The following is a 23,555-nucleotide window of genomic DNA, read 5'->3' on the forward strand; positions in this document are numbered from 1 at the left end:
TCCCTGGCAAGTGGTATAGCTACCTCACCACCAACACCATCCCTTTGTCCTCTTGTAGTGCTTTTAAAATAAAGCAGCTGCAACTGTATTTTTTAGAGAGCCCCCATCCTGTCAGATGTGCACTGACACTGCCTAAGACTGGGTCCCTCAGGCTGGACACTTAGGGCATCTTTACACATATCTGGGGGGGGCGGTGCTTTAATTAAAGTGGCCCTTGGAGTTGTTCTAATTAAAGTGCCCACAGTGTGTCATGTATTCAGTGTCCTGTGCTTCAAAATGGCAGTGGGGGTGCTTTAAATAAAGCTCTTCAACAAGCTTTAATGCACCCCAGATGCCATTTTGAAGCACAGGGATGCTGAATACATGACACACAAAAGCTGCTGAAGCATACTAATTAGCACACTCCAGCAGACTTGAGTCTGCTCTGACACACTGTAATTACAGCGTGTCAGAGCAGCATCCCTGCATGTCTATAGGAGCCCTTAGTTCCTGGATCCTGACCATGCTTAGATATTAGATAGGTACCAAGTGATTGAGACTTGACCAGTTCTGGGTATACGCAGGCACACACTGAGAGAACATTAAGGCAATAATTTAAGATGCTCAGTGAGTTCAGGTGCACCGGTTGGGTGGCAGCTGAGCAGGAGTTTTATGGATCATGATGTTGGAGTTGTCTATATTCTCCTTAAATCCTGCTCAAGCAGGGCACCCAAGTTCTTAACTACATCTAGCCTCAGATTCCTGGTCATCTTATTAATGTTCTGCCTGCAATTTCTTTCAAGCTAGCGATGTGTAGGTTAGAGGAAAGGGAATGTGTAATCATGACAGAATGAAGGAGCTAGGAAGAGAAACAACATATACACTTTAAAGGCACAAGAACTGGGTCACAGCAGGATCACCCACTGTAGGCATCATCTTACTCAGCAACAGTGTTCACTAGAACGATCCCTGTCCTCCTGAACAGCTGCTTGCTTAAATCAAAGAAAATTCAGAGTTTGGGAAACAGAGAGTGAAGTCCTGACTTCACTGACGACCCATTGGGAGTTTGCTACTAGCTTCAGCAATGCCAGGATTTCACCCAGAGCATCTGCACCAGCATAAATTATTTCAAAAAACACTAATTAACTAAACTGATGCAAACCCATCCCGTAACACAAACTAAGTTAAAATTGTTATCACTTTGGTTTGAACTGGCCAATTAAAGCTATTTTTAGTTAAGCCTATGAAATTCTTGGAGGGGACCAGCTCCTGCTTAACAAAGTAGACAGAGCAGAAACAGCGGTATTACTTACAAAGTTGAATGATAATGAGGGGATTCTGAAAGGGGTTTCCCCAGTTTCCAGGTACACTTGCTAGGTGTATCAGGTCGGATCCACTTCCTTTCTTTCTCCCCAGTGTTACAGGGCTCCTTCTCCAGTCCTCCATTCTGCACACAATTGGCAGACAAGTGAGGGCAAGAATTTGTGTCCATCTCAGGTTCGGGAGGGACAGGAGGCATCGGATCCTTCAAAGAGAAAAAAGAGCCTGCCATTACTCATCCTTACCAAAAGCTATTTGCTGGTCAACAGCAAATATCATTCAAGTCCACAACAGTGTCAAATCATTGGTGTTCCTGCTGCTGTCACTATTATTATTACACAGCCCTACACACTGGCATTTCTTCTTCTTTTGCAGCTTAGCTAACCCTTGCCTGGAATTTCACCCTGTAGATTATGTAATACTAACATGATACATATGGCAGACTACTTAATTCAGTCATTGGCACTAAATCCCAATGGGATACATAAAGTGATATATTATTATAGAAGCAACCCTATATGATGGTGGTGCCAAGTTACACTACGTCCTGCTACTGTCTTGCCAACATTAAGCAAAATAAAACGTATGCTTCCTGGAACCTGTAGATCTCCTTAGATGCACCATGGATTTATAAAGTGGCATGATGATACTTTTAGTTTTGTTTACAATTTCCTTTTTAATAATCCCTAATATTGTTTGCCTTTCTGATGACTGCTGAACACTGAGCTGATGTTTTTAGTAAGCTATCCACAGTGACTCCCAGATCTCTTTCCTGGATGGCAATAGCTAATGTAGAACCCAACACAATGTAGTTTGGGTTATTTTGGGGTTATTTTTGCCCAGGTGCATCACTTCACACTTATCTACACTGAATTTCATCTAACATTTAGTTGTCCATTTGCTCAATCATGCTTAGTTCCTCACAGTCCACACCGGTTTTTACCACTTTGAATAATTTTGTGTCATTGGCAAATAGAGCCACCTCACTATTCATCCCCTTTTCCAGATCAATTCTGAAAATGTTAAACAGACCTGTTCCCAACACAGATCCCTGGGGGACCCTGCTGTTTACTTCTTTCCATGCTGAAAACTGATCATTTATACTCAATTTTTACTTTCTTTGAGCCAATCTCTAATCCATGAGTGGACATTCCCTGTAATCCCCAACTACCTAATTTAGGTATCAGCCTCTGATAGCGGACCTTTTTTGGAAGTCCAAATATAATATATCAACTGGATTGCCCTGATCCACCTGCTTATGGACACCCTTAGAGAACTCTAGTAAATTGGTGAGGTATGATTTCCCTTTGACAAAGCCATGTTATGTTCTCTAGCAAGTCATGTTCATCCATGTGCTGAACGATTCTATTTTTTATTTTTGTTTTTACCAGTTTTCTAAAAGCAGAAGTTAGGTTCACTGGTTTGTAATTCCCTGCAACCCCACTAGAGCCTTTGTTTAAACTGGCAACCCTCCAGTCCTCTGGTACTGTTTTTAGTGAGAGGTTATATTGGAACAATTTTTGAACTAAGTTCCTTCAGAACCCTAGGATGAATGCCATCAAGTCCTGGTGATTTTCTACTCTTTAGTTTATCAGTTCCTCTGCAACCTCATCTATTGAAACCTCAATCTGGGTCAGCAATACTAACTTGTCCTTAGCATCTTCCACAATGAACACAGATGCAAAGAATGCATTTAGTTTCTCAGAAATAGCTCAGTCATCCTTTAGTGCCCCTTTTACATCCTGAACATCTAATGGCCCAGCTGACTCCTCTGGCTTTGGTTTCTAATGTACTTAAAGATTTTTTTATTGTCACCTTTTGTGTCTCTACCAAGTTTCTCCTCAAATTCTCTCAGCTTGTCTTATTCCAGTTTTACATTTGATTTGCCAGTTTGTGGTCCCCCCATTAGGATTTAACTTCAACTTCTTGAAAAAAGCATGTTTTCTGCTTATTACTTCTACAACTCTGCCATTAAACCATGCTGGCTTTCTTTTGCTCCACTTTCCATCTGTTGTTTTTTTTTTATTTGCAGTAAGCCTTTGCTCGGTACATCCAGTATGGTGTCCGTAAGCAGTTGCCACACTGTTTGCAAGTTCCTCACCTCCTTAGGGGCCCTTTTTAACTTCTCACTTCCTCATTTTGGTGAAGTGTCCCTTTTTAAAGTCACAGATGACTGTGGTAGGTTTTCTTCTCATCTCCCCTCCTACATGGACCCAATTGCATTGTGGTCACTGTTGCTGAGCAGCTCAGTAACGTTTTGCACCAAATCCTGAGCATTGCCTAGAACTAGGTCAAAAATGGCCTTTTCTCTTATACATTCCAGCTCTAGCAGAAGTTCTTTATAACATCAAGAAATTTGGTCTCTGTATCCTGACTTGACATTATATTGCCTCAGTCTATTTATGGCTGGTGGAAGTCCCCCATTATTGCTGTGTTTTCTGCTGTTGCAGCCTCTCTCATCTCCCTTAGCATTTCTTGCTCATTACTGCTATCCCAGTCTGGGGGTCAATAGTATGTTTCTAGATGTACTTTTTTCTATTTAAACTCACGATTTCTATCCACAAAGATTGTATGATACCTCTCTTACGAGCTGAAAAATCTACCCTATTTGATTTTATGCAGTCTTTGATGTAAAGTGCAACTCCTTTGATGTGAAGTATGACCTACTCCATCATAGCTGTATCATTTGTATCCTGGTATTAAAGCATCCCATGGATTTTCCTCATTCCACCATGTTTCAGAGATACCTATTATGCCAATATCATTATTTACTGCTAAGAATTTGAGTTCCCCCACCTTTGATCTTAGACATCTAGCATTGTTAACCACTGCATATTAACCAATTACTTCCAATGTCTGGTCAGTGCAATGGCAGGACAGCAATCTCATCTCCTTTGCTTCTACCTATGGCATATTGCAAGGGATTCTTGGTTTGTGCCAGGCGGTAGAGTTGGATATTTGAGCGGTCAGTAAAAACTTTATCAATTAACTGGTCAAATAATGTGTTAAAACAGTAAAGAGAAAGACTTGAATCTTCACTAGGTTAGATACTTAGGCTGTTACAAAAATCAAATTAGTTGTTATTTAAGAAATAATGAAACTGAATTCTAAAAAAATGAAATGAATTATTATAGCTTAGAATGTCAGGCAAGTACAATTCTGAATGGCATTCAATAACGAACAGCTCTCTTCTTTGGCTCTTACTCTGGACACCCAGGGTCAGCTCAAACAATTATAAAATTAAAAAAGAAAACAAATTAAAGCACATATAACAACTATAATACACCAAATCCAGTTTTTAAATGTAGGTAAGCTAAGCAGGCAACAAGCCAACTCTTCAAGCATCTTGCTGTTTGAATCTTCCTGTTTCTGTTTGGAGATTAATGCAGGCACAGCCGATGACAAGTAGGAGAAACATTTCTATGCTGCTGGTTTGGGTTTTTCCTTCAGCACAGAGTAGCTCTTGTAGCACCACATAGCTTAAAATGGGGGCAGGGTAGTAGCATAATTAGGGGTGGGTGAACAAGGTGCCAGCTTAGGAGGGGTGCCAGAATTGTGCCCCAGCACTCCAGAAAAAAAAAAAAAAAAAAAGGCTCTTGCATGGACACTGCACTGCTACTGTAACAGCAATTGTTGGGGTGGGCAGACTATGATGTGGCTGCAGCAGCTGGGGGCTGTTTGAGTCTCTGGCTTAGGCAAGTCTCCCGAGTTTCCTCTCCACACCCACCATCTCTTCTCCCAGCTCTCAGAACATCTCCACCCACACTTCCCTGCCCATGTCTCCACGGTCATCTCCCCGCTCCCCTGCAGGACTTGCCTGGACTGCATGGGTGACTGACTGGTGCCTCCTGGCTCTGGGGGGGCACCAGCCACTGATCACCAATGGGGGAGGTCCCCCACTGGCCGATCGCTGACCTGGGGGGGGCGGGGGTCCAGCTGGGGTCAATAGCTGCCACCAGCAAAAATGCAGGCACTTATTGTGGGGGAGGAGAGGCAGCACCCACCAGTGCTCCCCATGCTGGAGTGCAAACCTTGCTCATTACACCTTTGAGAAGGTGGGGGAGGGAGAGGAAAAGGCTGAAAAAACTCAGGAAAGAAGAACAAGGTGGGGAGAGGTACCTGCTCCTAAATGGGATGTGTTTGTATCTCTTGACTCTTGTCCCTGATGAAATGGAATAAAAACTGATCAACTGACAGGATGGTCAGGACAAGTGTTTACAATGGGACTGTCCCAGCAAAAGCAGAAGCTCTGGTCACCCTATTCATGGAATATTTAACAATATTTGAGCATAAGCAAATAATAGGCAGTCAGTTGACTATATCCGACTGATCCATTGACTGGCTTGCCAACCCTACTTGGCAGGGGAAACATGATGTATCTGGGTCCATGAAGGCAGTTTTCCTTAAGCATGCTTAGAGATAACTGCTCTTCTGGCGTGGTTTAGTACCCACCAAGGTTTTGGGGCTTTAAGCCCACTTTATGGAACTGGGAGGCCATATGGCTGAGAGCAGGTGAAACTTGAGGGCATCCGAACCCCAAACCTCCGGGCTTGGGCCTGCACATAAGATGCCTGCCAAAGACCTTGGAAATAACTGAAGCCTGAGGTGGGGGTGGAGGACGTTTGCCGGCTGTAGGACCACTTATGGTTCTGGACTGACTCATGGATTTGGACTTGATTTGGCTTGGAACACAAAAAAAAAAAAAGTCCTTAAAATCAGCCAATCAATCTTGGGAATAAGGATTTAAAGTGGCAATTTTGATAAACCCTTGGTTCAACAGTGACTGCTCAATGCAGAAGACCAGACTCAATGGCCTGAGAGACCTCCTTCAGCCTTCTGTTTGCCTCTCCCCCTGTGGGTCAGAGACTGAGACTTGTAGGGGGCAGAGCTGTGCAGCTAGCCCTGCCAGCAGTGGGAGGAGTGGGGGAACCCCTCCAGTGTAGGGCCGCTCCTAGCTGGGTAGACCCCAACTTGAGGGGAGCCCGGGGCCAGGCTGGGGGGGCTCTGCTCTCCTGCCTTTCCCCTGCTGGGCTGGAGAGGAGGCAGGATGCAGGGCTAGGGAGCAATGGCTTTGCTGCCTCAGCTCTGTGACAGCCCAAAGGCAGGGCCAGCCTAGCTCAGCTGGAGCACAGGAGTGTAGGCAGAGATTAGCCTGCCCATTAGCAAGGGAGGAGGAGAAGATAAGCTGCAAAGCATCCTGGGATGCTGGGGGACTGCATCCTAACTTCAGTTGGGAGGGAATCTGACACAGAAATCTGATAGACCAGTTTACCCTAATCTGCTTAAATCTGATACTACATCCATCCTAGTCTATCTTTAACGGTGTTCTGCCATTTTGAAGCCAGTCTACGTGCACTGAACTTCTGTTCTGTTACAACCCTGGACTGGTTTCTGACCACTTATACCAGTTTATATGCAATGCATGTCTATAGCCAAATGGTTCTTCTCAGTCTCTTCAGCAAGGTAATGAGGGAAATGGGTCTGAGCATATAGAAAATTGTTCAAAACAAATAAAAACTCACGCACAAATTCAAACCAAGCCCCTTCCTGAAGTTCTTTCACCACACCACACAGGACAGTAAACAAGGGCAGGTTCTCATGGAGGGTTTTACAGAGGTTTACCAGAGGTTTTTTTTCCACTAAATACATTTCCTGAAATACTCACTCACTGTCCAATGTCTCACTAATGAGGAATATGGGAGTCCGTTCGACAGACATGGTTAAAGCAGGTCTTTAGATGAAGTTGTGTCAAAAAAAGGCCCAATGAAATGGCTTTAAAAAATGAGAGGTAGGATTTGTTGTGGATGATCTCTTTTATTGGATTGACTGCATGGTTGGGATAGACCTGAGGAACAGACTTGAGGAAGGGTATTATGATACCTGAAAACTTACCTATGTCTATTCCAACCATGCAGTTAGTCCAATAAAAACAGATCATCCACAAACATTTTTGCCTCATGCACATTTCCTAGACTATCATGGCTACAGCATCACTTCAACACTTTAGAAAATACAGGAGTTCATTTTCTAACTACCTTACATGGAAGTTGACATTAACACTTCCCTAGCTTGAAAGATTATGAATTGTTAAAGATTCTGTCAAAAATGATTATACATTCACTACATTAGATGGACATCATCGCTTGCCTTTTTCTCTGGAAGCTGTTTTCTAGAGCTGTGCTAAAACCAGAACTTCAAACTTCTTGAAATTGTTACTGGATGGAGAAATCTAAATTCTCTTTCCTTGTATGAGCTTAGTTCCATGTCAGAGCCAGTACTAGAAGGCATCCGTTTTCTAGTAATGGTTAGGGTGGAGCTAAATTCTTGCAAGGGCTGATTTTGTGATAAAGCAGCTAAAAAGGCAAAATTACTCAATAACTGATCTTGTTACACATTGGAGCCACCTTGGCCCCAGGCCAGCTTAAAATTTGAACATTACTAACGCTGTTTTCATGCCTGAGGTGCCTGACTCTCATATTCCAGCTCTTTATTTTGTCTCTCAGATCAATTAGCCTGCTTGAAGGTCTGTAGCATGTTCAAGATATGTACCTCAACAATAAAACATCTGTGCTCATGAATTTGGTTCCACTGTCTCAATGAAAGCATTTTAAGTCCACATCTAGACCAAGTTCTATCCCGATTAACCTGTGAAGCCCCACTGAATTTGGTGCAGAGCAGAATTTGGTGTTTTTGAATGAAGTAGTTCAATTGTTAGACAAACTACAGATATGGATGAGGGGCAAAGCACGCTACAAAAGTGGTTACAATAGGTCTCTGGGTCAAGCTGTGCATAACAAAAAGGCCCTTTACCCAAGCTCTGTTTCATTCACCTTCTCGCTTTGCATCTTAACAAGACTGCCAAGTCATCTGCTAACATTATGTTCAAGCTTAACGGCCCTTCCCCTTTATGTCTTAGAGATTCATTTCATTTTCATTGAACTATAGCCCTTAGGTTATAGCTGCTGGTGCTATAAGCAATGCTGGCAGAGTTATGTCCTTATCTCCTATCACAGCCATGTTGTCTGAAGTAGGAATGGATTTTCAGCTGGTAGCAAGTTACGATACCACCATGAACAGCATTAGCTGAGCCACGTCTACCAGCAGAGCTGCATCCAAACAAGGGGTTTTGCTGGCACAGCTACATTTCCTATGAGTTGTGACCTTCTCACATCCTGAAACAATAAAATAATGCCAGCAAAGCCAGATCTTAAGAGAAAGCTTCCACAGAACGAATCCCATCAGACTGAGTACCTCAAGCACGGCACCAGATCTCCTTAGTGCTGATTTCGACATGTTCCTAAGCGTGGATTTAATACACAAGAGACTCAATTCACTCCAGAATCTCTTTTTGCTACTGTTCACAAAGAAGAACGAGTTCTCCAAGGCTTCAGGGTATGAAGGTTAAAATGTTGAGCCAGGCAAACTTTTGTACTGGGTGTAAGACACATCCGCTGCTTTTAATGAGCCAAGATGCTGCAAAACAAAGTGGACAAGACATGCAAACATATAGCATTAGGAAGAGCTGGGCAGTAGAGGTACCAAATTAAGCCAGATCTGAACTACTACATAATAGTTGGAAGATTCCCTCACAGAGGTGAACAACTGAAGTTCTTTTGATAGCACTCATCCTATTCAATGCCATCCTTCATCTCCATCGAAGAAGCACCCTTGATGAACCAACCAAATAAGCGCAAGTGTCACAAGAGGCACCCAGCAAGGGAACAAGTTGAGAAATGACTTCTCAAAGAAAACATTGGCAATGTTCTTCCCATTCTGCTTTTCCTCCATAGGAGGAGTCCAATCACAAGACAAACCTGTAGCAAATTCTTCCTACTGTTAAATTAGTGCTGCCTGTATGAATCCAGTAGAACTGCATGCAGCATACAAAAAAAATGTAGGTGTTAGGAAATGAAATCTAAAAACAGTCTTGGTGTTTTATAAATTAAATTATGCCTGTAACAGAATGAGCTAGCATCTCCAAGTCCAGCTGCACAAAGGGGATTTCCCATGTCTGCAGAGATGTACATCTGGCTCAAGTCTTTCAAAATATCTGTGCTTTTTCTTATTTTTTTAATTAGATTCTGTAATCATGTTGTGGTAGGTTCCATATCTACTTTCATGTTTGTACAGCACCTGGAACAAGGCCCCAGTGTGGCGCTTAGTCTCTGGGTTCAACCACAAAACAAATATTATGTAAAAAGAGACACACCCTCTGTATATTTGTCTGATCAATGGAAGAGCAATGAGAGCGTGGAACCACGTGATACATGAACTTCAGTATATAAGTCTCCAATTCAGCACACACCATTGATCACTTTTACCTTCTGCCCACTAGTTACCTTCCCTGCCAATGATTCAGGAATGCTCCAAATCCCTAAACAGGTTTAAATAGTCACCACTTAGAACAAACATAAAACAAGCCACAAACCTAAAACCTCTTAGTCGAGTGTTTCTTTCTTTTTCTCATCCCATCCCAAATTAAAAACTACATTAGTCTAAGGCCCAGCACAGGACAAATTCAGTCTCAAGGCTTATCAGACAGGTACCAATAAGGTCTAATCTGTCACAAGCACACAGGGCTAAAAGACTTCAATCTCATCAGTAGAAAAAGGGATATTCTCAGCTACCCAGTGAAACCCAACACTCACTTTTATTCTTGGAATATCCTGAGATGTACCAAAAATGGCATCATTTGGGGCAATATAAGAAAGGTCTTTTACAGAGGGTTTTGTGACTTCTCTTGGTGTACAAATTGTTGCGTAAAGGATCACTAAGAAAGCATTCGCTGAGAACGGGTGTGTGATGTCACTGGAGGCTGGGAGCCAACAGAATTTAAGAGGAAATAATCCTAGTTTACAAAGCAAGTCCAACAAGAACCCTGTGGTCTAGCAATGCCAATGCCTCTTGAGTGTCCCATAAGAAAGGAGGCAGAGTTTGTTAACAGGAAAGGAATATGATTATTTTATTACTATGATCTGCTGTGCAAGGAGGGTGTAGCTTAGAAACAATTCTGCACCTGGTACTTACCACCACACCTCTTTAGCCTTCTTGCTTCAAGAGGCTCCAGTAAAGGTTTTTTTCCCCCTCTCCTTCAAAAAAAAGAAAAAAGGGAAAACGCATTAAAATGTTGTGAAAGTCTTCTTAAGGGACAGCAACATCGTGTTCACCATAATGGAACCAATATCACCAGCTTCATCGATAGATAGCTGCAAGGCACAAAGAATACAGATTGTTCGCTATAACGATAAGCGGCAAGGAGAGAGGGCTTTGAACACTGCCTTCTGTTTTCACAAAGGTGCTCCGTGCAATGCATTTGGAAGTGAAGAAGGCAGAAGGCATTTTCCAAGAGTAACTCTCGATCTCTTCAGATTTTGCTGTCTCTCTCACAAAGGCTTTGAGAACACTGCTGTGTCCCTACCAGCTGAACATGGAGTGTGATATGTATATACATTACAAAAGACTGTGTATTGCAGGGAGGGAAGAACCCATAGAACTGCTCCCCAGTAAACCAACAAGATTATAAACACGGATCCTGGTTTTCTCTGATAAAAAAAAAAAAAAAAATCCTCAATTTTTGGATTAAAAAAAGTAACCCAAAATACACATTTTTTGAGATTAAAATAAAACACCACTCCCACCTATATATTTATATCTAGGTGGGAGTGGTTTTTCATATTTATATAAATAAAAGCAGATTGCTGCTTATAAGAAGCCTTACTCCTTCAAAGAAACTCCCTACTCATTAGTTCACATACTCCTCAATAACCCCTCCCATGAGACAATTTCATGGATAAGAGGATATCTTCCCCCCCACAAACACACACTCCCTCTCCTGATACTGACTGCCCTACAAACTCCCTCATCATACCCTTTCTTACAGGGCCAGTGAAGTCTGCTTCACAACAAACCCCACAGACCACCACTACTAACTACGCTTGGTCACAGGGATGTTATTTCTGCTTAACCAGAAATAACAGAACTGTTAAGAGGAAAAAGCTGTGTTTGCTGTGTCCAGCCAGATTTTGAGCACATTCATTTTGAAAGAAGGGGACACAGGTTCAGAATTTTAAACAACGTTTCTGGCTGGGACTACTATTTTTGCTTAAGAGGAACAATTCCAAGGTAGAAAAAAGTAGAACAAATGGTCACAGCTGCCACAAAACCCCTATCCTGGGACACAATATTGACTTTAAAAGATACTGCTCCCAGGAAAAAAAAAAAAATGCAAGGCTGACACTTGGCAAAGACTCCACAAACAAAACAGATACACCAACATCTTTCCCGCACCAGCCCAGATGCTGGTATATTTACCAGTAGTCACCAGAACATAGGACAAGCTGCTGCTACGAAGAACTAGACCCTGTAGTACTTCCAAGAATACTTTTTCCAGGGTGAGGAATATTGGTTTGGGCCACGTTGGTCTAAAAGCATAGGCAGATAAAACTCTTGGGGTAGAGGCAATATCTTTTATTCGACCAACTAAATAGTAGCACAGAAATTTTTTGCTACTATTTAGTTGGTCGAATAAAAGATATCATTTCTACTTCAAGAGTTTTGTCCGTCTTTCCCAGGACGACACCCTCTTAGTGAAGACATTCTGGAGGGCTTCAACAGCTTGGAGGCAAGGACCAGATTCATGCCAGAACCTAGCTGGGCTTTGCTGCTGGTGGCCCACTACTGGTAGGAAATACATGGAGGAAGTGGGATAAATATGAAACAAAGTTGTAGAGACAGAAAATTGCAGCAACCTCCTCTTTTTCTGGTCTGCCTCCTATGAGCAGCTGGCAAGGAAGGGTTGGAGAAAGGGCATAGACTGGCCAGCCAAGGCGTACTATGACTCAATGGACCTTACCATCAACCTCTACCAGGGAGCAGTGTTGCTGTGCTGACTCCCCTATCAAACTCCTCCATCACAAAAAAAAATCTGAGGCAGGTCAGCAGCACTAACCCTCTCCCTGAAGGAAATCTCTCAAGGGCCATAAGCTTTTAGCCAGGTTGTAAAAGCTATACCTATATTAGGAATAAATTAGCCATGCTAATTAGAAAAGTTGATCTAACCTCCTCCACTACACACACACAGCAAGACATTGGAGAGATGCTGAATAGAAAAACATGTATAAATTGTGGAAAGGCATTTATTCCAATGGTCATGTCAACTACTTTCTAGAACATAAACCCAAAAAAAAGCAATATACAGAAAATATTAGTTGCATCCAATCCCTTAAATTTGGGGAGATGAAGAAAAATGTCCTTAAAATCTGCTGCTCCCCCTTTTCTATAGAACTTTCTTCAATCAGACAGCACCCAGCTGTGAGCTTTGTATCTCTTATTACTGCAAATCACGGTATTCATCCATGAAGCACCAGGCTAGGTGAACAGTGGCTACAAGCTATTACCATTTGGTGGGTGTTTGGTACACTGGTAATCTCAGATGAACCAGGAGCCACATACCCAGGCAGGAGCTTCCAAAGACAATTTTCCAGCTGCCCTGCCTTCCTGGCTGTAAAGATCAAGACTGAAGATCAGCTTGGGAATTTGTTCCCAATAGTGTCTGTGCCGCACTTTTTCAGGATGAGGAATGTCAGTTTCCAAAGCTATTAATCCAATGTGTTCCGTGAACACTTCACATATGGGTGTATTTCCCACACCATTTAAAAGAAACGAACCAATTAGATCCTGTCTGCGCAGTTTCTGAGTCCTGCCTGCAGCTTAAATTTTGTCCAAAAGGCAGGTCCACAAGTTAGACCTGGTGGATCAGAGTCAACAATACTAAGGTTTGACTGCCAAAGAGGAGGTAAAGTGTACAAGTCCCTTCAGCCTTGGCCTGAGAATGGGATATACTTTACTTCAAGCATGCAAAAAATCCACCTGAAGGTAGCAGGCATTCTCATGGTCTTAAGTGCTTTGCTGGAGTGGGTACTTAGCATCCTTCCTAGCTTTGCCTCTTATAGGTATTGCTGTAACATCTGGATACCACACACAGCCGTTAGAAGCCTCTAGGAAGACCGCTAATGCCACAGGTAATTTTTATGCTCTCTTTGCATCTCCCTCAGAGCAGTCAGTCTGTGTCAGTCGCATCAGTCAAGGACCACCGAGCAATCTGAAATTACTGGGGACTGAAATAATCACATTCTGGTTCTGGAAAAAAGACAGCTGAGAAGAGGGGGTGCAGATCTGCCCCTAGAGGAGTTAAAAGCCCAATTCTCTCTCAGTGATCTCATTCAATAGGGGACGGTGTGGATGCAAGCTTTTCCCTGGATCAATAATCATCTTCAACCTTGGATTAGTATATCCAAATACTCTGCGATTTGAAATGGAACATTACAATTTTCCCCTGCCTTTTTAATGCTCCAGGATTTTACAGCTATGCTGGCAAAGAAACTGTAAATGTTTTGTTTAAGAACTCCTGGCCTAAGGACAGCAAAATGTTCTATTCTGCCATCTTGCCCAGATGAGGAGGATTGCATGTATGCAGTTATGGAGCTGGTGAAACTGGTGTAGTGAGCAGAAGCAACTAAGGAATAGTAGAATTGCAGAAGAAAGGCTAGCTTGATCAGTGGAACATCAAGATCATTGAAAAGGAGAGAGAATCATTAAACACCCATGAAATAAAGAATTCAGACGAAACTAGGTAGATTTGTAATAAACCATGAATTCAACTGACGAAATCAAAGGGAGGATGTGAGTGCACCAGTGTAAGCCCTAGATACGCCCCTGGCCCCAGCTGTAATAAAAACCTTGAAGCAGACAGAGAGAAAGAGCTTAGACTGGAGGCAACTCATAGACTAACCAGTGAACATTTGAAAACAAAAAATTAACCTAGCTCAGCAGCCTTGCTCTTTCAAACAAAACAAACCACTTCTGGATGCTCCCCCTTACAAATCACATGTCACAAGAGATGCTTCTTATATAACACAACATAAGATTAAACATAGCAGATAAAATCAATATACAACAGCCTTAAGATAGAACTTTGCCTTGGTTATGCTTATCACATTGAGAAAATTACCTCCTGCTTTGGCAGACAAACCATATTAGAGTGGGTTTGCCAAAAGCAGAGCTACATCATAATAAAAGCTTAACAACAACTTCATAACTCTCTTTCTAAATTAAACAAAACAAAAACGCATGGGGGATTTTGTCATCTTGTTTTATTTTAGCTCACTGCTGTTTAATCACCCACACCAGTTAAATACTAGGCTTTGAGCCACAGACCTCCTTCTCCAAAACCACAAATGGCAAGTTTTACATTAGACAGAGAATTGCCGAGTCACTGTCAAAAACAGAATTATATCAATTCAAGCAGTTGGACTAGCCTATAGAAACCCATCTCAGCAACAGCAGGCAACTGAATTTTGCTTGTGCTGTGGTTCCACTCACACTGAGAATTACCAGACGATAGCAAGCCCGATTTTTTTTTTTTCAGGTAACCTCCAGCAGCAGCATTGATTTGTTATCTCTTTCACTCATACACCCTTTTATTCTCATATGTAAAATTCCCAGACCCCATTTTTATTCCTCTAGAACGGCCTTCCCCTTCAAAGAGAAGTTTTGCAAGGGGCTGAGCATGCCGGCCCAAATTCTGGCAAGCACATGCTTGATTAGCTCAGTGGATCGGGGCCATAGTGCTCAACAGTCTTCAGGATCAAATTCTTGAAAACATGCAGGTTTCCTATGAGAATCAGGGGATTATCTAAAACAGGGAAAAGAAAAAATATGAAGCTCACTATTACCATCAATAAAAATGCCATTGAATTGACCATTATTAGTAATCTGTTCTACTGTGGCAGCTCTCAGAGGCTCTAGTCAGGTTCAAAAACTCCTCAAGTTGGACAGGCTATAAAACAGGGATGGCCAACCAGCTGTATAAATGCCACTATGGCATGGGCAGCCTATGTGTGTGACATGGCAGGTTAGGAGGGGGACAGGGAGCACAGACCCTGATAAAGTAGGAAGCAGAAAGCAAGTAGATCAAGCAAATAGCACAGGGAAGGAAGTAGAGAGCAGAGCAGCGCATCAGGCAGGGGAAGAGGACTGGAGTAGCATTTTGGGAGGGTGCTGGGCTGACGCGTGGCATGCCTGCCAAAGGAGGTTGGCTCCCATTGAAAAACACATTCCTGTCCCAACAAGCTATGCAAATACTGCCAAACAGGTAAGAAAAAAATATGTAAGAGAGGGTCCTGGGCAGAACCATCTCCCCAGAATGGGCAAAGAGCCAGTGCCAAGCCTGTAACCGACAGGAAGAAAAACTTGGAGATTATCTCACAAGCATGAGAAAACTTCAAATGTGGCCTGTGTTATCAGGCTAGTAAGGGAGGTTCTTCTAAAAACAGTAGGCATCAGAGTAGCAGACTTGGAGCCCTCCCAAGGTTCTGTGCTTATAGCTTCATAGCCATTAGAAAAATAAACTCGAGCATTACAGAACATGCTCTCATTCAGCACTCCCTGCAGAGCCATCCTTTCCTTGCAATTCAGTATTACATAACTCTCGTTATTCTTCTACTTTCAATCCCATCGTTCTGTTCACCACTGGGAAATAAATGAGTCCCAAACACATTTAAAAAAACAAAACCATCCACATTGTGATCTGGTTTTCAGGGGCTGGAAAGACAATAAAATTCATCAGGGCAGGGACATCAGTGGGAAGAAATCGAAATCAAGCCATTAATAAGATACTTCACAAAAGATCATCCTGGGTGTGTCTACACCAGCTGACTAATTAGCTCTGCAGTAAATGTCTCAGCATCTACATGTGGGGATTAATAAACTCTGCAGCACGGTAACACTTGTAAATACAGGGCAATAAACTCCTGTGGAGTTTTTTCATGTGCAGCAATGCACATGCTGATGGGGTTGGCTCAGGCATGAGGGTGCTTCAGCATAGGGGCTGCCTGCAGGCTAGCCCCATGCTGAAGCACCCTCCTGCCCCAGCCAGCCCCTCCACAGCACAGCGAGCCTGGTTAGAGCAGTCCCAGGCTGGCAGACTGACCCCACTAGACTCCAGCACAATTGAAATTTTGTCAGGACACAATCTGGTCCAAAACCTTTTCTCCTGCATGCTGCAAATGGGGAAAGCAATGATGCAAGAGGAAAGCAATCCTACCCCCATGCCTGCAAAAGACATTTGTAACCCGAGCGTCCACTTGTGCTTAAAGAGGATCCTGTTCATAGCGTAGCAAGTGAGCAGCACTCAGGATTTCAGCGAGGCCTGGAATAGGAGACGCAGAGAGCAGGCTCTGGTGTCTGCACTGTGGCCAAACTGCTACACATTTTCTGACACTCCTTTGCATTGCAACTGTGGCACTTTGTCCAAAGCTCATCCACCAGGCTGAGAAGGCAGACAGATTTCAAGGGGGTGGGGGGGGGGTCGCCTTTGTATTTAATTTGCTTGGACTAGCAAACTAGCAACACACCTTGCACCTCTCCCTAGACAACCCTTGCCTTGGGCCCATGGCTGACCTGGGATTAGGGCATGTCCACATGGTGCCCTTACAATGAAGGAGAGGGTTCAGTGAGTGGCTGAATGCAACCATTGACCAGACAAAGGGATCCCAGGGGGAGGAGGTGGGAAACTGCTCCGGGCATGAGACACCAGAATGAACTGGGAGCAAGTGAGGGTTCACCCTGGGGGACCTAGCTTTGTCCCACTGGGTCTCCTTTCAGGCTGGGGGAAGCAGGCAGCACCATACCCAGACTCCGGGCAGCCCTGAGAGAACTTTTATTATGAACCCACCTTCACCAGAGATAATGAAAATAATCACGGAACAATTACCATTTCCGGACCCCCTTTGTGTCCCGGCCCTGGGTGGCTCCCGGGGTCGCCCATGCCTGTGTCCAGCCCTGGAAGCAGGGGCCTCTACCTTTGTTCTCTGAGCCTAACCCAGCGCCCTGCGGAAGACCGGGGCCCAGCTCCATCTCTCCTGGCTGCGGGGGCCAGAGGGACGGCAGGGGCGGGCAGTGCCCAGCCTCTGAGGCCCGCAGGGCCAGAAGCGTGCGAGCCGGGCAAGGGAGCAGGTGCTGCGGGATGATGCAAGAGGAAAGCCAAGGCACAGGGACACGGCCTCCCCCGGGGCGCCCCCCGCCCCGATCGCAGCGCGCGGGCAGGATGCAGCTGGGCTCCAGCACTCCTGCCGGGGGGGAGGGGGAGCGGCGCGCGCTCTGATTGGCTGGACCGTGGGCGTGGGGGGCATACGCCCCACCAATGGGAAGGCGGAGAGTCATTCCTGCAGCCTTGTGGCGGGGGGATGGGGTTTTCCCCTCCTCCCCTCCCCTGGGGGGGCATCCCCCGCCGCCCGCTTTGTGACGTCACAGAGGGACGGGGCGGGGGGCCGGGGGGGGGGCTGGGGGTGCGGAGGGGGAGGGGCAGGGGGTGCCCCCGCCACGTGCCCGCCTGGCAAAGGCCCACAGCTGACCCGGTCCTAAACCCAACCACAGCGCAGCGGCTCTGACTTGTGCGGGCCCAGCACAGACTGGAGGGAGGAAGAAGGGACGCCCGTGGCACCCCGGCCCTGGCACCAGGCAGCCTGGTCACGTCCCGCCTCGCAGCCACCCTGCCCCCGCGAGCATGAGCACCGGGCCTGCCGCCGCCGCCAAAAGGATTCCTCTGCCCGCTTTCCCTGCTGGAGGGGCAGGTGCTTCCCCCGCACCCTGCCACAGCCCTGGTGCCCAGACAGCCTCCCCTCCCCCACATCAGCAGGCGGGTGTACACACACACACACACACCCACACCCACAAATAGACTTATCTGCATCCAGCTGCCAAGCTTGCACCCACTGCCCTGCCTGGCTACATGCGGGCCACGTGCGTGTGCACATGCACATGGTACCCCCACCCCGCAATCCCCCCTCCCCCTGCTCCTACCATGGAGCAGAGAAAGGTCCTAGACATTTGTTCAGATTTCAAAACACTGCTTGGACGGAGATGAGAGGACCTAAAAAGAGGACGTGTCCAGAAAACCCAGACGTATGATAACCCTGTGCCTGCCACCTGGCCCGGCTGCCCCCACGGCCTTTGGAGGCAGTGGGGAAAGGGCCAGGAAAGCTGGCTCAGGCTTGTCCCTGCCAGCCCCCTGTGCAAGGAGGGCAGAGCTGGGATCTAGGCAGCCATTTTGGGAGTGGGGGGTGCCCCTGTCACAGAAGTGATGGAGGAGACCTCAAGGTCAGTGAGGGGGACCTTGAGTCTAATGGGGGGGGCCTTGAGTTCAACAAGGGCTTTGAGTCCAGTGAGAGAGGCTTTCAGTTGGTGAAGGGAGCCTTGAGTCTAGCGAGGGAGGGCCTCAAGTCCAATGAGGGGAGCCTCCTCTAGTCCAACAATTTTCGAGCTATGGCCTGAGGCCCCCCGGGGGGAGGGGCACAGACTATGTCTAAGTGGTCCATGAAAGATGGCCATGATCACTCAGAAACAGGTGAATACCCACACTTGCAATTCAACAGGGTCCACACCTCCATTCGAAATTTTGTAGGGGTCTGAAGATGAAAAATAGTTGAAAACCACTGCTCCAGTGCAATGACAGGGGCCTCCAGTCCTGCAAGGGGCACCTTGAGTCCAAAAAGGTTGAGAACTACTGTTCTGGGCTAACTACATCTCTAACTACACAGAAGTCCCAGCACCAGACTAGGGGTGTCTACATACATGGATGTGATGCTGGACCTCTGATTAGGATGGTTCCCAGGGGAAACACAGAACCTAAGGTGCTGAGTGGTGTTAAAAGCACCTAAAGAGAGATTTCACTAATACGTTAGAATAGACTGCATTGATTACCTTGACATTATCTTTATCACAAAGCAACAAGTTGGATCTTCTGTTTAATGGGGAAAAATTAAAACCTGACAGCTATTGCCATCCCTGACTAGGGACATGGAAAACACTTTGAGTTCCTCCTTCACTTTAAATATGGGGGTCATATCCCACTACAAGTAAATCCTTAAGTGATTTGTTAGACTTGGGGACTGAGTGGTAGATGAGCTGCAGGAAAAGCAGTCATCATGCAGCCCTGTAAAGGTTCAAACTGTAACCTAAGTAGGCACAGGCAGGTGCAGCATTTAAAATCAGTCCTCACTGCTACAGTAGATGTGTCATGCCAGTGATGCAAAGGAGCCATAACATTTTAATTCATGTTTTTTTAAGAAACAATATAGAGAAATTTGCCTGTGCAATGCACTGTTCATTAGTTGTTACATGCAGTACTGCTTCTTTAAATATTGCAAGTTTATATGCCTCCCCAGGAACCCCGTTTGCTTTCATTTGGGGGTCTTTGCTCAGAAAAATAAAAAGTCACCAGCCATGATAGTTGTGCTGTGGAGTTAAAAAAGATAATAGTTCAATCTGCAGGAAGGCCTGTGCTGCAGTGGTATTTTTATCAATGTGGAGAACTGTACTTTTAAGAGGCTCACACACTGTAAGGCAAAGGGAATACAACTGGCTGGTCTGAGACACCTTGGAGTCTCAGACCAGCAGAAACTCCCTGTGCCTGAAGAAGGGTGATTGCACCCAAAAGCTTGCTAAGAACTTTTTTCCAACTACTCAGTTGGTCCAATAAAAGACATCACATCTACTCAAAGAAGCTTGCCTGCCAGGAGTAAAACCAGCATTTAAAAGGATGCCATGAGTGAGTGTGTGAAGCAGTTTAAAGCCCCAAGAACATAAAACACTCTAGAAGTGTAGAAGGGAAATGAAAGATCAAAAGATACTTTACTCTGCATCTGCAAGTAATGGATGCCAGTAAAAACTTAAGACAATGTGAAGGTAGATAGTGACTGATTCTGAAGTAAGCAAATGTTAAGTCATTCTTAACATTTAAGTTAAGAATGATTAAGTTAAGTATAGATAGTTCTGGATTTTCTGAGCTGACTGTTAAGGCAGAAGGAGGTTAACCCTTGATAAGGCAATTCAGATTTGCCAGGCTACGGTCATCTAGTACAAAATGGACAGTGATTTTGCTATCAGCATAACTGACAATATGCTCAAAATAGATTCACAAAGTAGGCAAAACACAAAGAGCAACGTGGAGCTACACTTTCTGTAATAAACTAGTACAGCTATGTGTAAAAAAGATGTGAGAAATACAGTGGATCACTGCAAAAGTTTGCACAATGCGTACGAAGAGGAGGATGACACTCAGATGAATTCTTTGGAGGAACAATGGTCAAGACTGTAGCAGATGAGGGCTAGCTCCCACCAAGAAGGGCTGGGCACTAGGGCTGTGCGAGGTTTTGGACTGTGCTTCAGATCTGGAGAAGCTGCGGATGCTTTGGCATCAGAAGCAGCATGTCCGGATCGAAGCACTGGCTTTGTTAAGCTTTCTGAAGCAGTCCAGAGCTTCCGAACCGCTTTGGAAAAGTTTCGGAGCTGCTTCAGAGATCTGGTCATAAGGTATAATGGGGAATCAATGAAATAAATATCTATAACTTTGTTGTTTTTTGTCAGATTTGGATGAAACTGGCAGGGGGGTAGCCTCTGTTGAGAGCGTGAAGCCTGCCTAGTTTCAAGAAGATTGGCGCAGGGGTTCAGGGGGAACTGCACCCCAAATTCATGAAAGCAAAACTCATGTCACATCTGTTACACCACAGTGGGCTGAAAACTGCAGGGGTGCTAGTCTCTGGTGAGGCCACAAAACCTGCCAAGTTTCAAGGAAATAAGTGCAGGGGTTTGGGGGGAACTGCACCTCAAGCAGATGACAGGCAAAACTTGTGACACAGATGACACTGTGTGTGTTAAGGCGCAGCGGGCTGAAAACTGCAGGGGTGGTCACCCCTGCTGAGGCCACGAAGCCTGCCAGCTGTCAAGGAGATAGGTGCAGGTGGAGTCTGGCTTCTGGGGCCCTGTACCTCTGGCTGCTGACAGGCAAAACTCGTGACATGAGTGGCACTGTGTGTGTTAAGGCGCAGCAGGGTGAAAGCTGCAGGGATGGTGGCCCCTGCTGAGGCCACGAAGCCTGCCAGCTGTCAAAGGAGATCAGTGCAGGGGTGTTCTGGGGCCCTGCACCCCTAGTTGCTGACAGACAAAACTCGTGCCATGGGTGCTTGTGGGACTGACTGTGTCTGTCTTGGGGCAGTTGATTGTCTGTATTGATTCTTTCCTTAGTCTGGCTTTGTAGGTGCTAATTGATGGTAATTAACTGGCTCTATTAGCTAGGTCCTGTGTATTGAGCTGGTCCCTGAGTGAATCATGATTGATTGGTAACTGGTAACACAGTAGCTTAGCAGCCAGACCTGCAGTAGTGTCTCCCATGCCCCAAGACAGAGACAGTCAGTCCCACAAGCACCCATGGCACAAGTTTTGCCAGTCAGCAGCTAGGGGTGCAGGGCCCCAGAATCTGTGCACCCATCTCCTTGACAGCTAGCAGGCTTCATGGCTGCAGCAGGGGCCACCATCCCTGCAGCTGTCACCCTGCTGCCCCTTAACACCCGCAGTGTCACCCATGGCACGAGTTTTGCTTGTCCACAGCTTGAGGGGCAGATCCCCCAAATCCCTGCACCAATCTTGAAACTTGGCAGGCTTCATGCACTCTGCAGAGTCTACCACTCCTGAAAATGTCATCCAAATTGGACAAAAACCAACAAAGTTATAGATATTTTATTTTTCCCCGTTATACCCCATTGCCGGATCTCCGAGGTGGCTCTGAGGTGGCTTTGAAGCACTTTGGAAGCTCCAAACCACTTCAGGAAGCTGAATGAGGCAGCACTTCAGCCCTGACATGCTGCTTCAGACCCCGAAGCATCCGAAGCTTCTCCAGATCTGAAGCTCTGTCCGAGCCTTGCACAGTGCTACTGGGCAGTAGGAAAGTGCTGCTATCTCTCTTTTAGAGCTAGGGAACAGGGCTGGCTCTTAAAAACTAAAAGATCCAGCCCCACCAAGGTGCCAAATTTCCTGTATTGATTATTTCCTCTCCTTAGTTTGTGGTTTTGTAGGTGTTAATCCTTGTTCCTTAACTCATTATGTAGTAGCTAGGTACTGTGTATTGAGCTGGGCCCTGAGTGAATCAGGATTAATTAGTAACTAGTAACACAGTAGCTTAGCAGCCAGGTCTGCAGTAGTCTGTCCAAAGCTTTGGAGCTGCTTCGGACAGAATGAAGCTGGAAACCGATCCAGAGCTCCGGATCAGATCCCTGGCATCTGAAGTAGACAGATCTGAAGCCGGGTCTAATAGGTGCCTACTCGCACAGGCCTACTGGGCACACGTCCCAGTAATAGAGATTTGTTTTTCAGCTATTAAGTGTATAATTCATAAATCAAGAGATTTGATGACTGTAGAAGGGGTGTGGCTCATTTTGTACAATGCAGCACCCACCTGGGCTGATTTAAAATGCTGACTTGAGTGAGCACTTCCAAGCAGTGCAGCCCAGGACCAAGCCCCAGCAACTGCCACAAGCAGCTTATCCCAGAACTGGCCCCAGTGAGTGCTGCAGGTGATGCAGCTCAGGACACAGCCAAATCCAGTACCCCACATAGCACAGGGCCAATCCAACAGCATGTGGGTCCACAAGACAACACCCAGGGCTGGGTTATGGGGCTCTGTGTGTTTGACACCTACGGTCTGGAGTGTTTGATAAACGTGCAGTACAGCACAAGTATAGAGAAATCTATAAGGCGTAACAGAAGTTAAAAGCACAATGTGGTTTTTGGTCCCAGGAACTGACCTCATTTCAAGAGTGAGTCAATGATTGCAAATGCTTGAGGCATTCCAAGTGACTTTCCCCTGATGCAACAAAGTTGTCATAAAAAAACCATACATAACAAAGTAACGCTGTAGGAAGCTTCATAGCTGGAACTCCAGCCTTAGGGGTGGGGAGCTTGGGTGACTGCCCAAGGCGCTGTGGTTAGGGGGTGCCACAGACACACACACACACACAGAGCTCTGCTCATGCTGGGTGGGAGATGTCAAGGGACTTTGATGGCAACATATCCTGGGGGCTGAGCAGCAGGGCCTTCCCTCCTGGCTATGCCCAGAGCTGATTGGAGCCAGCTGGCCAGGGCAGCAGGCTAGAAAGCCCCAGGCAGCAGCAGCAGTGGTGGCAGATGCAGCCAGGGACCATGGTGGGGTAGAAGGAGGGTGCTGGGCCAAGGGCAAGAAGATGATGCCCAGCAAGTAGTGTGGGTGGATGGCCCTGGCTTATATGCAAAGAGCTTCCTCATCAATAACCTACTAGAGTTGGAGGCCAAGCTGCAGTGCCATCCCCAGCCACCTGACACCACCAAAAATGAGGGCAAAGGTGGGCAGCAGCACTCTGCTGCTGGGCTTGACTTTCTGCACAGAC

General features: G+C 45.6%; 1 protein-coding gene across 3 annotated transcripts in view; it reads right to left on the minus strand.

Annotated features, from left to right (window-relative positions):
• Nucleotides 1-17,254, minus strand: part of LOC109305862 (cystathionine beta-synthase-like) — a 44,349-nt gene extending 27,095 nt beyond the window's left edge. Inside the window, exons 1-4 of one of the 3 annotated variants that reach the window (XM_019529010.1) lie at nt 17,243-17,254; nt 10,327-10,388; nt 8,551-8,772; nt 1,293-1,504 (exon numbers count right to left, since the gene is read on the minus strand). In XM_019529010.1, the coding sequence (XP_019384555.1) occupies nt 1,293-1,504; nt 8,551-8,592 (254 nt within the window). In that variant the 5' untranslated portion in view covers nt 8,593-8,772; nt 10,327-10,388; nt 17,243-17,254. Of the gene's footprint in view, nt 1-1,292; nt 1,505-8,550; nt 8,773-10,315; nt 10,389-17,242 lie in introns of those variants that run through there. The other 2 variants (XM_019529011.1, XM_019529012.1) reach the window with 2 other exon arrangements.
• Nucleotides 17,255-23,555: the final 6,301 nt, after the last annotated feature.

This window comes from Crocodylus porosus, unplaced genomic scaffold, assembly GCF_001723895.1.
Source record: "Crocodylus porosus isolate Cpor-Errol unplaced genomic scaffold, CroPor_comp1, whole genome shotgun sequence".
In the NCBI taxonomy this organism is placed as follows: Eukaryota; Metazoa; Chordata; order Crocodylia; family Crocodylidae; genus Crocodylus; species Crocodylus porosus.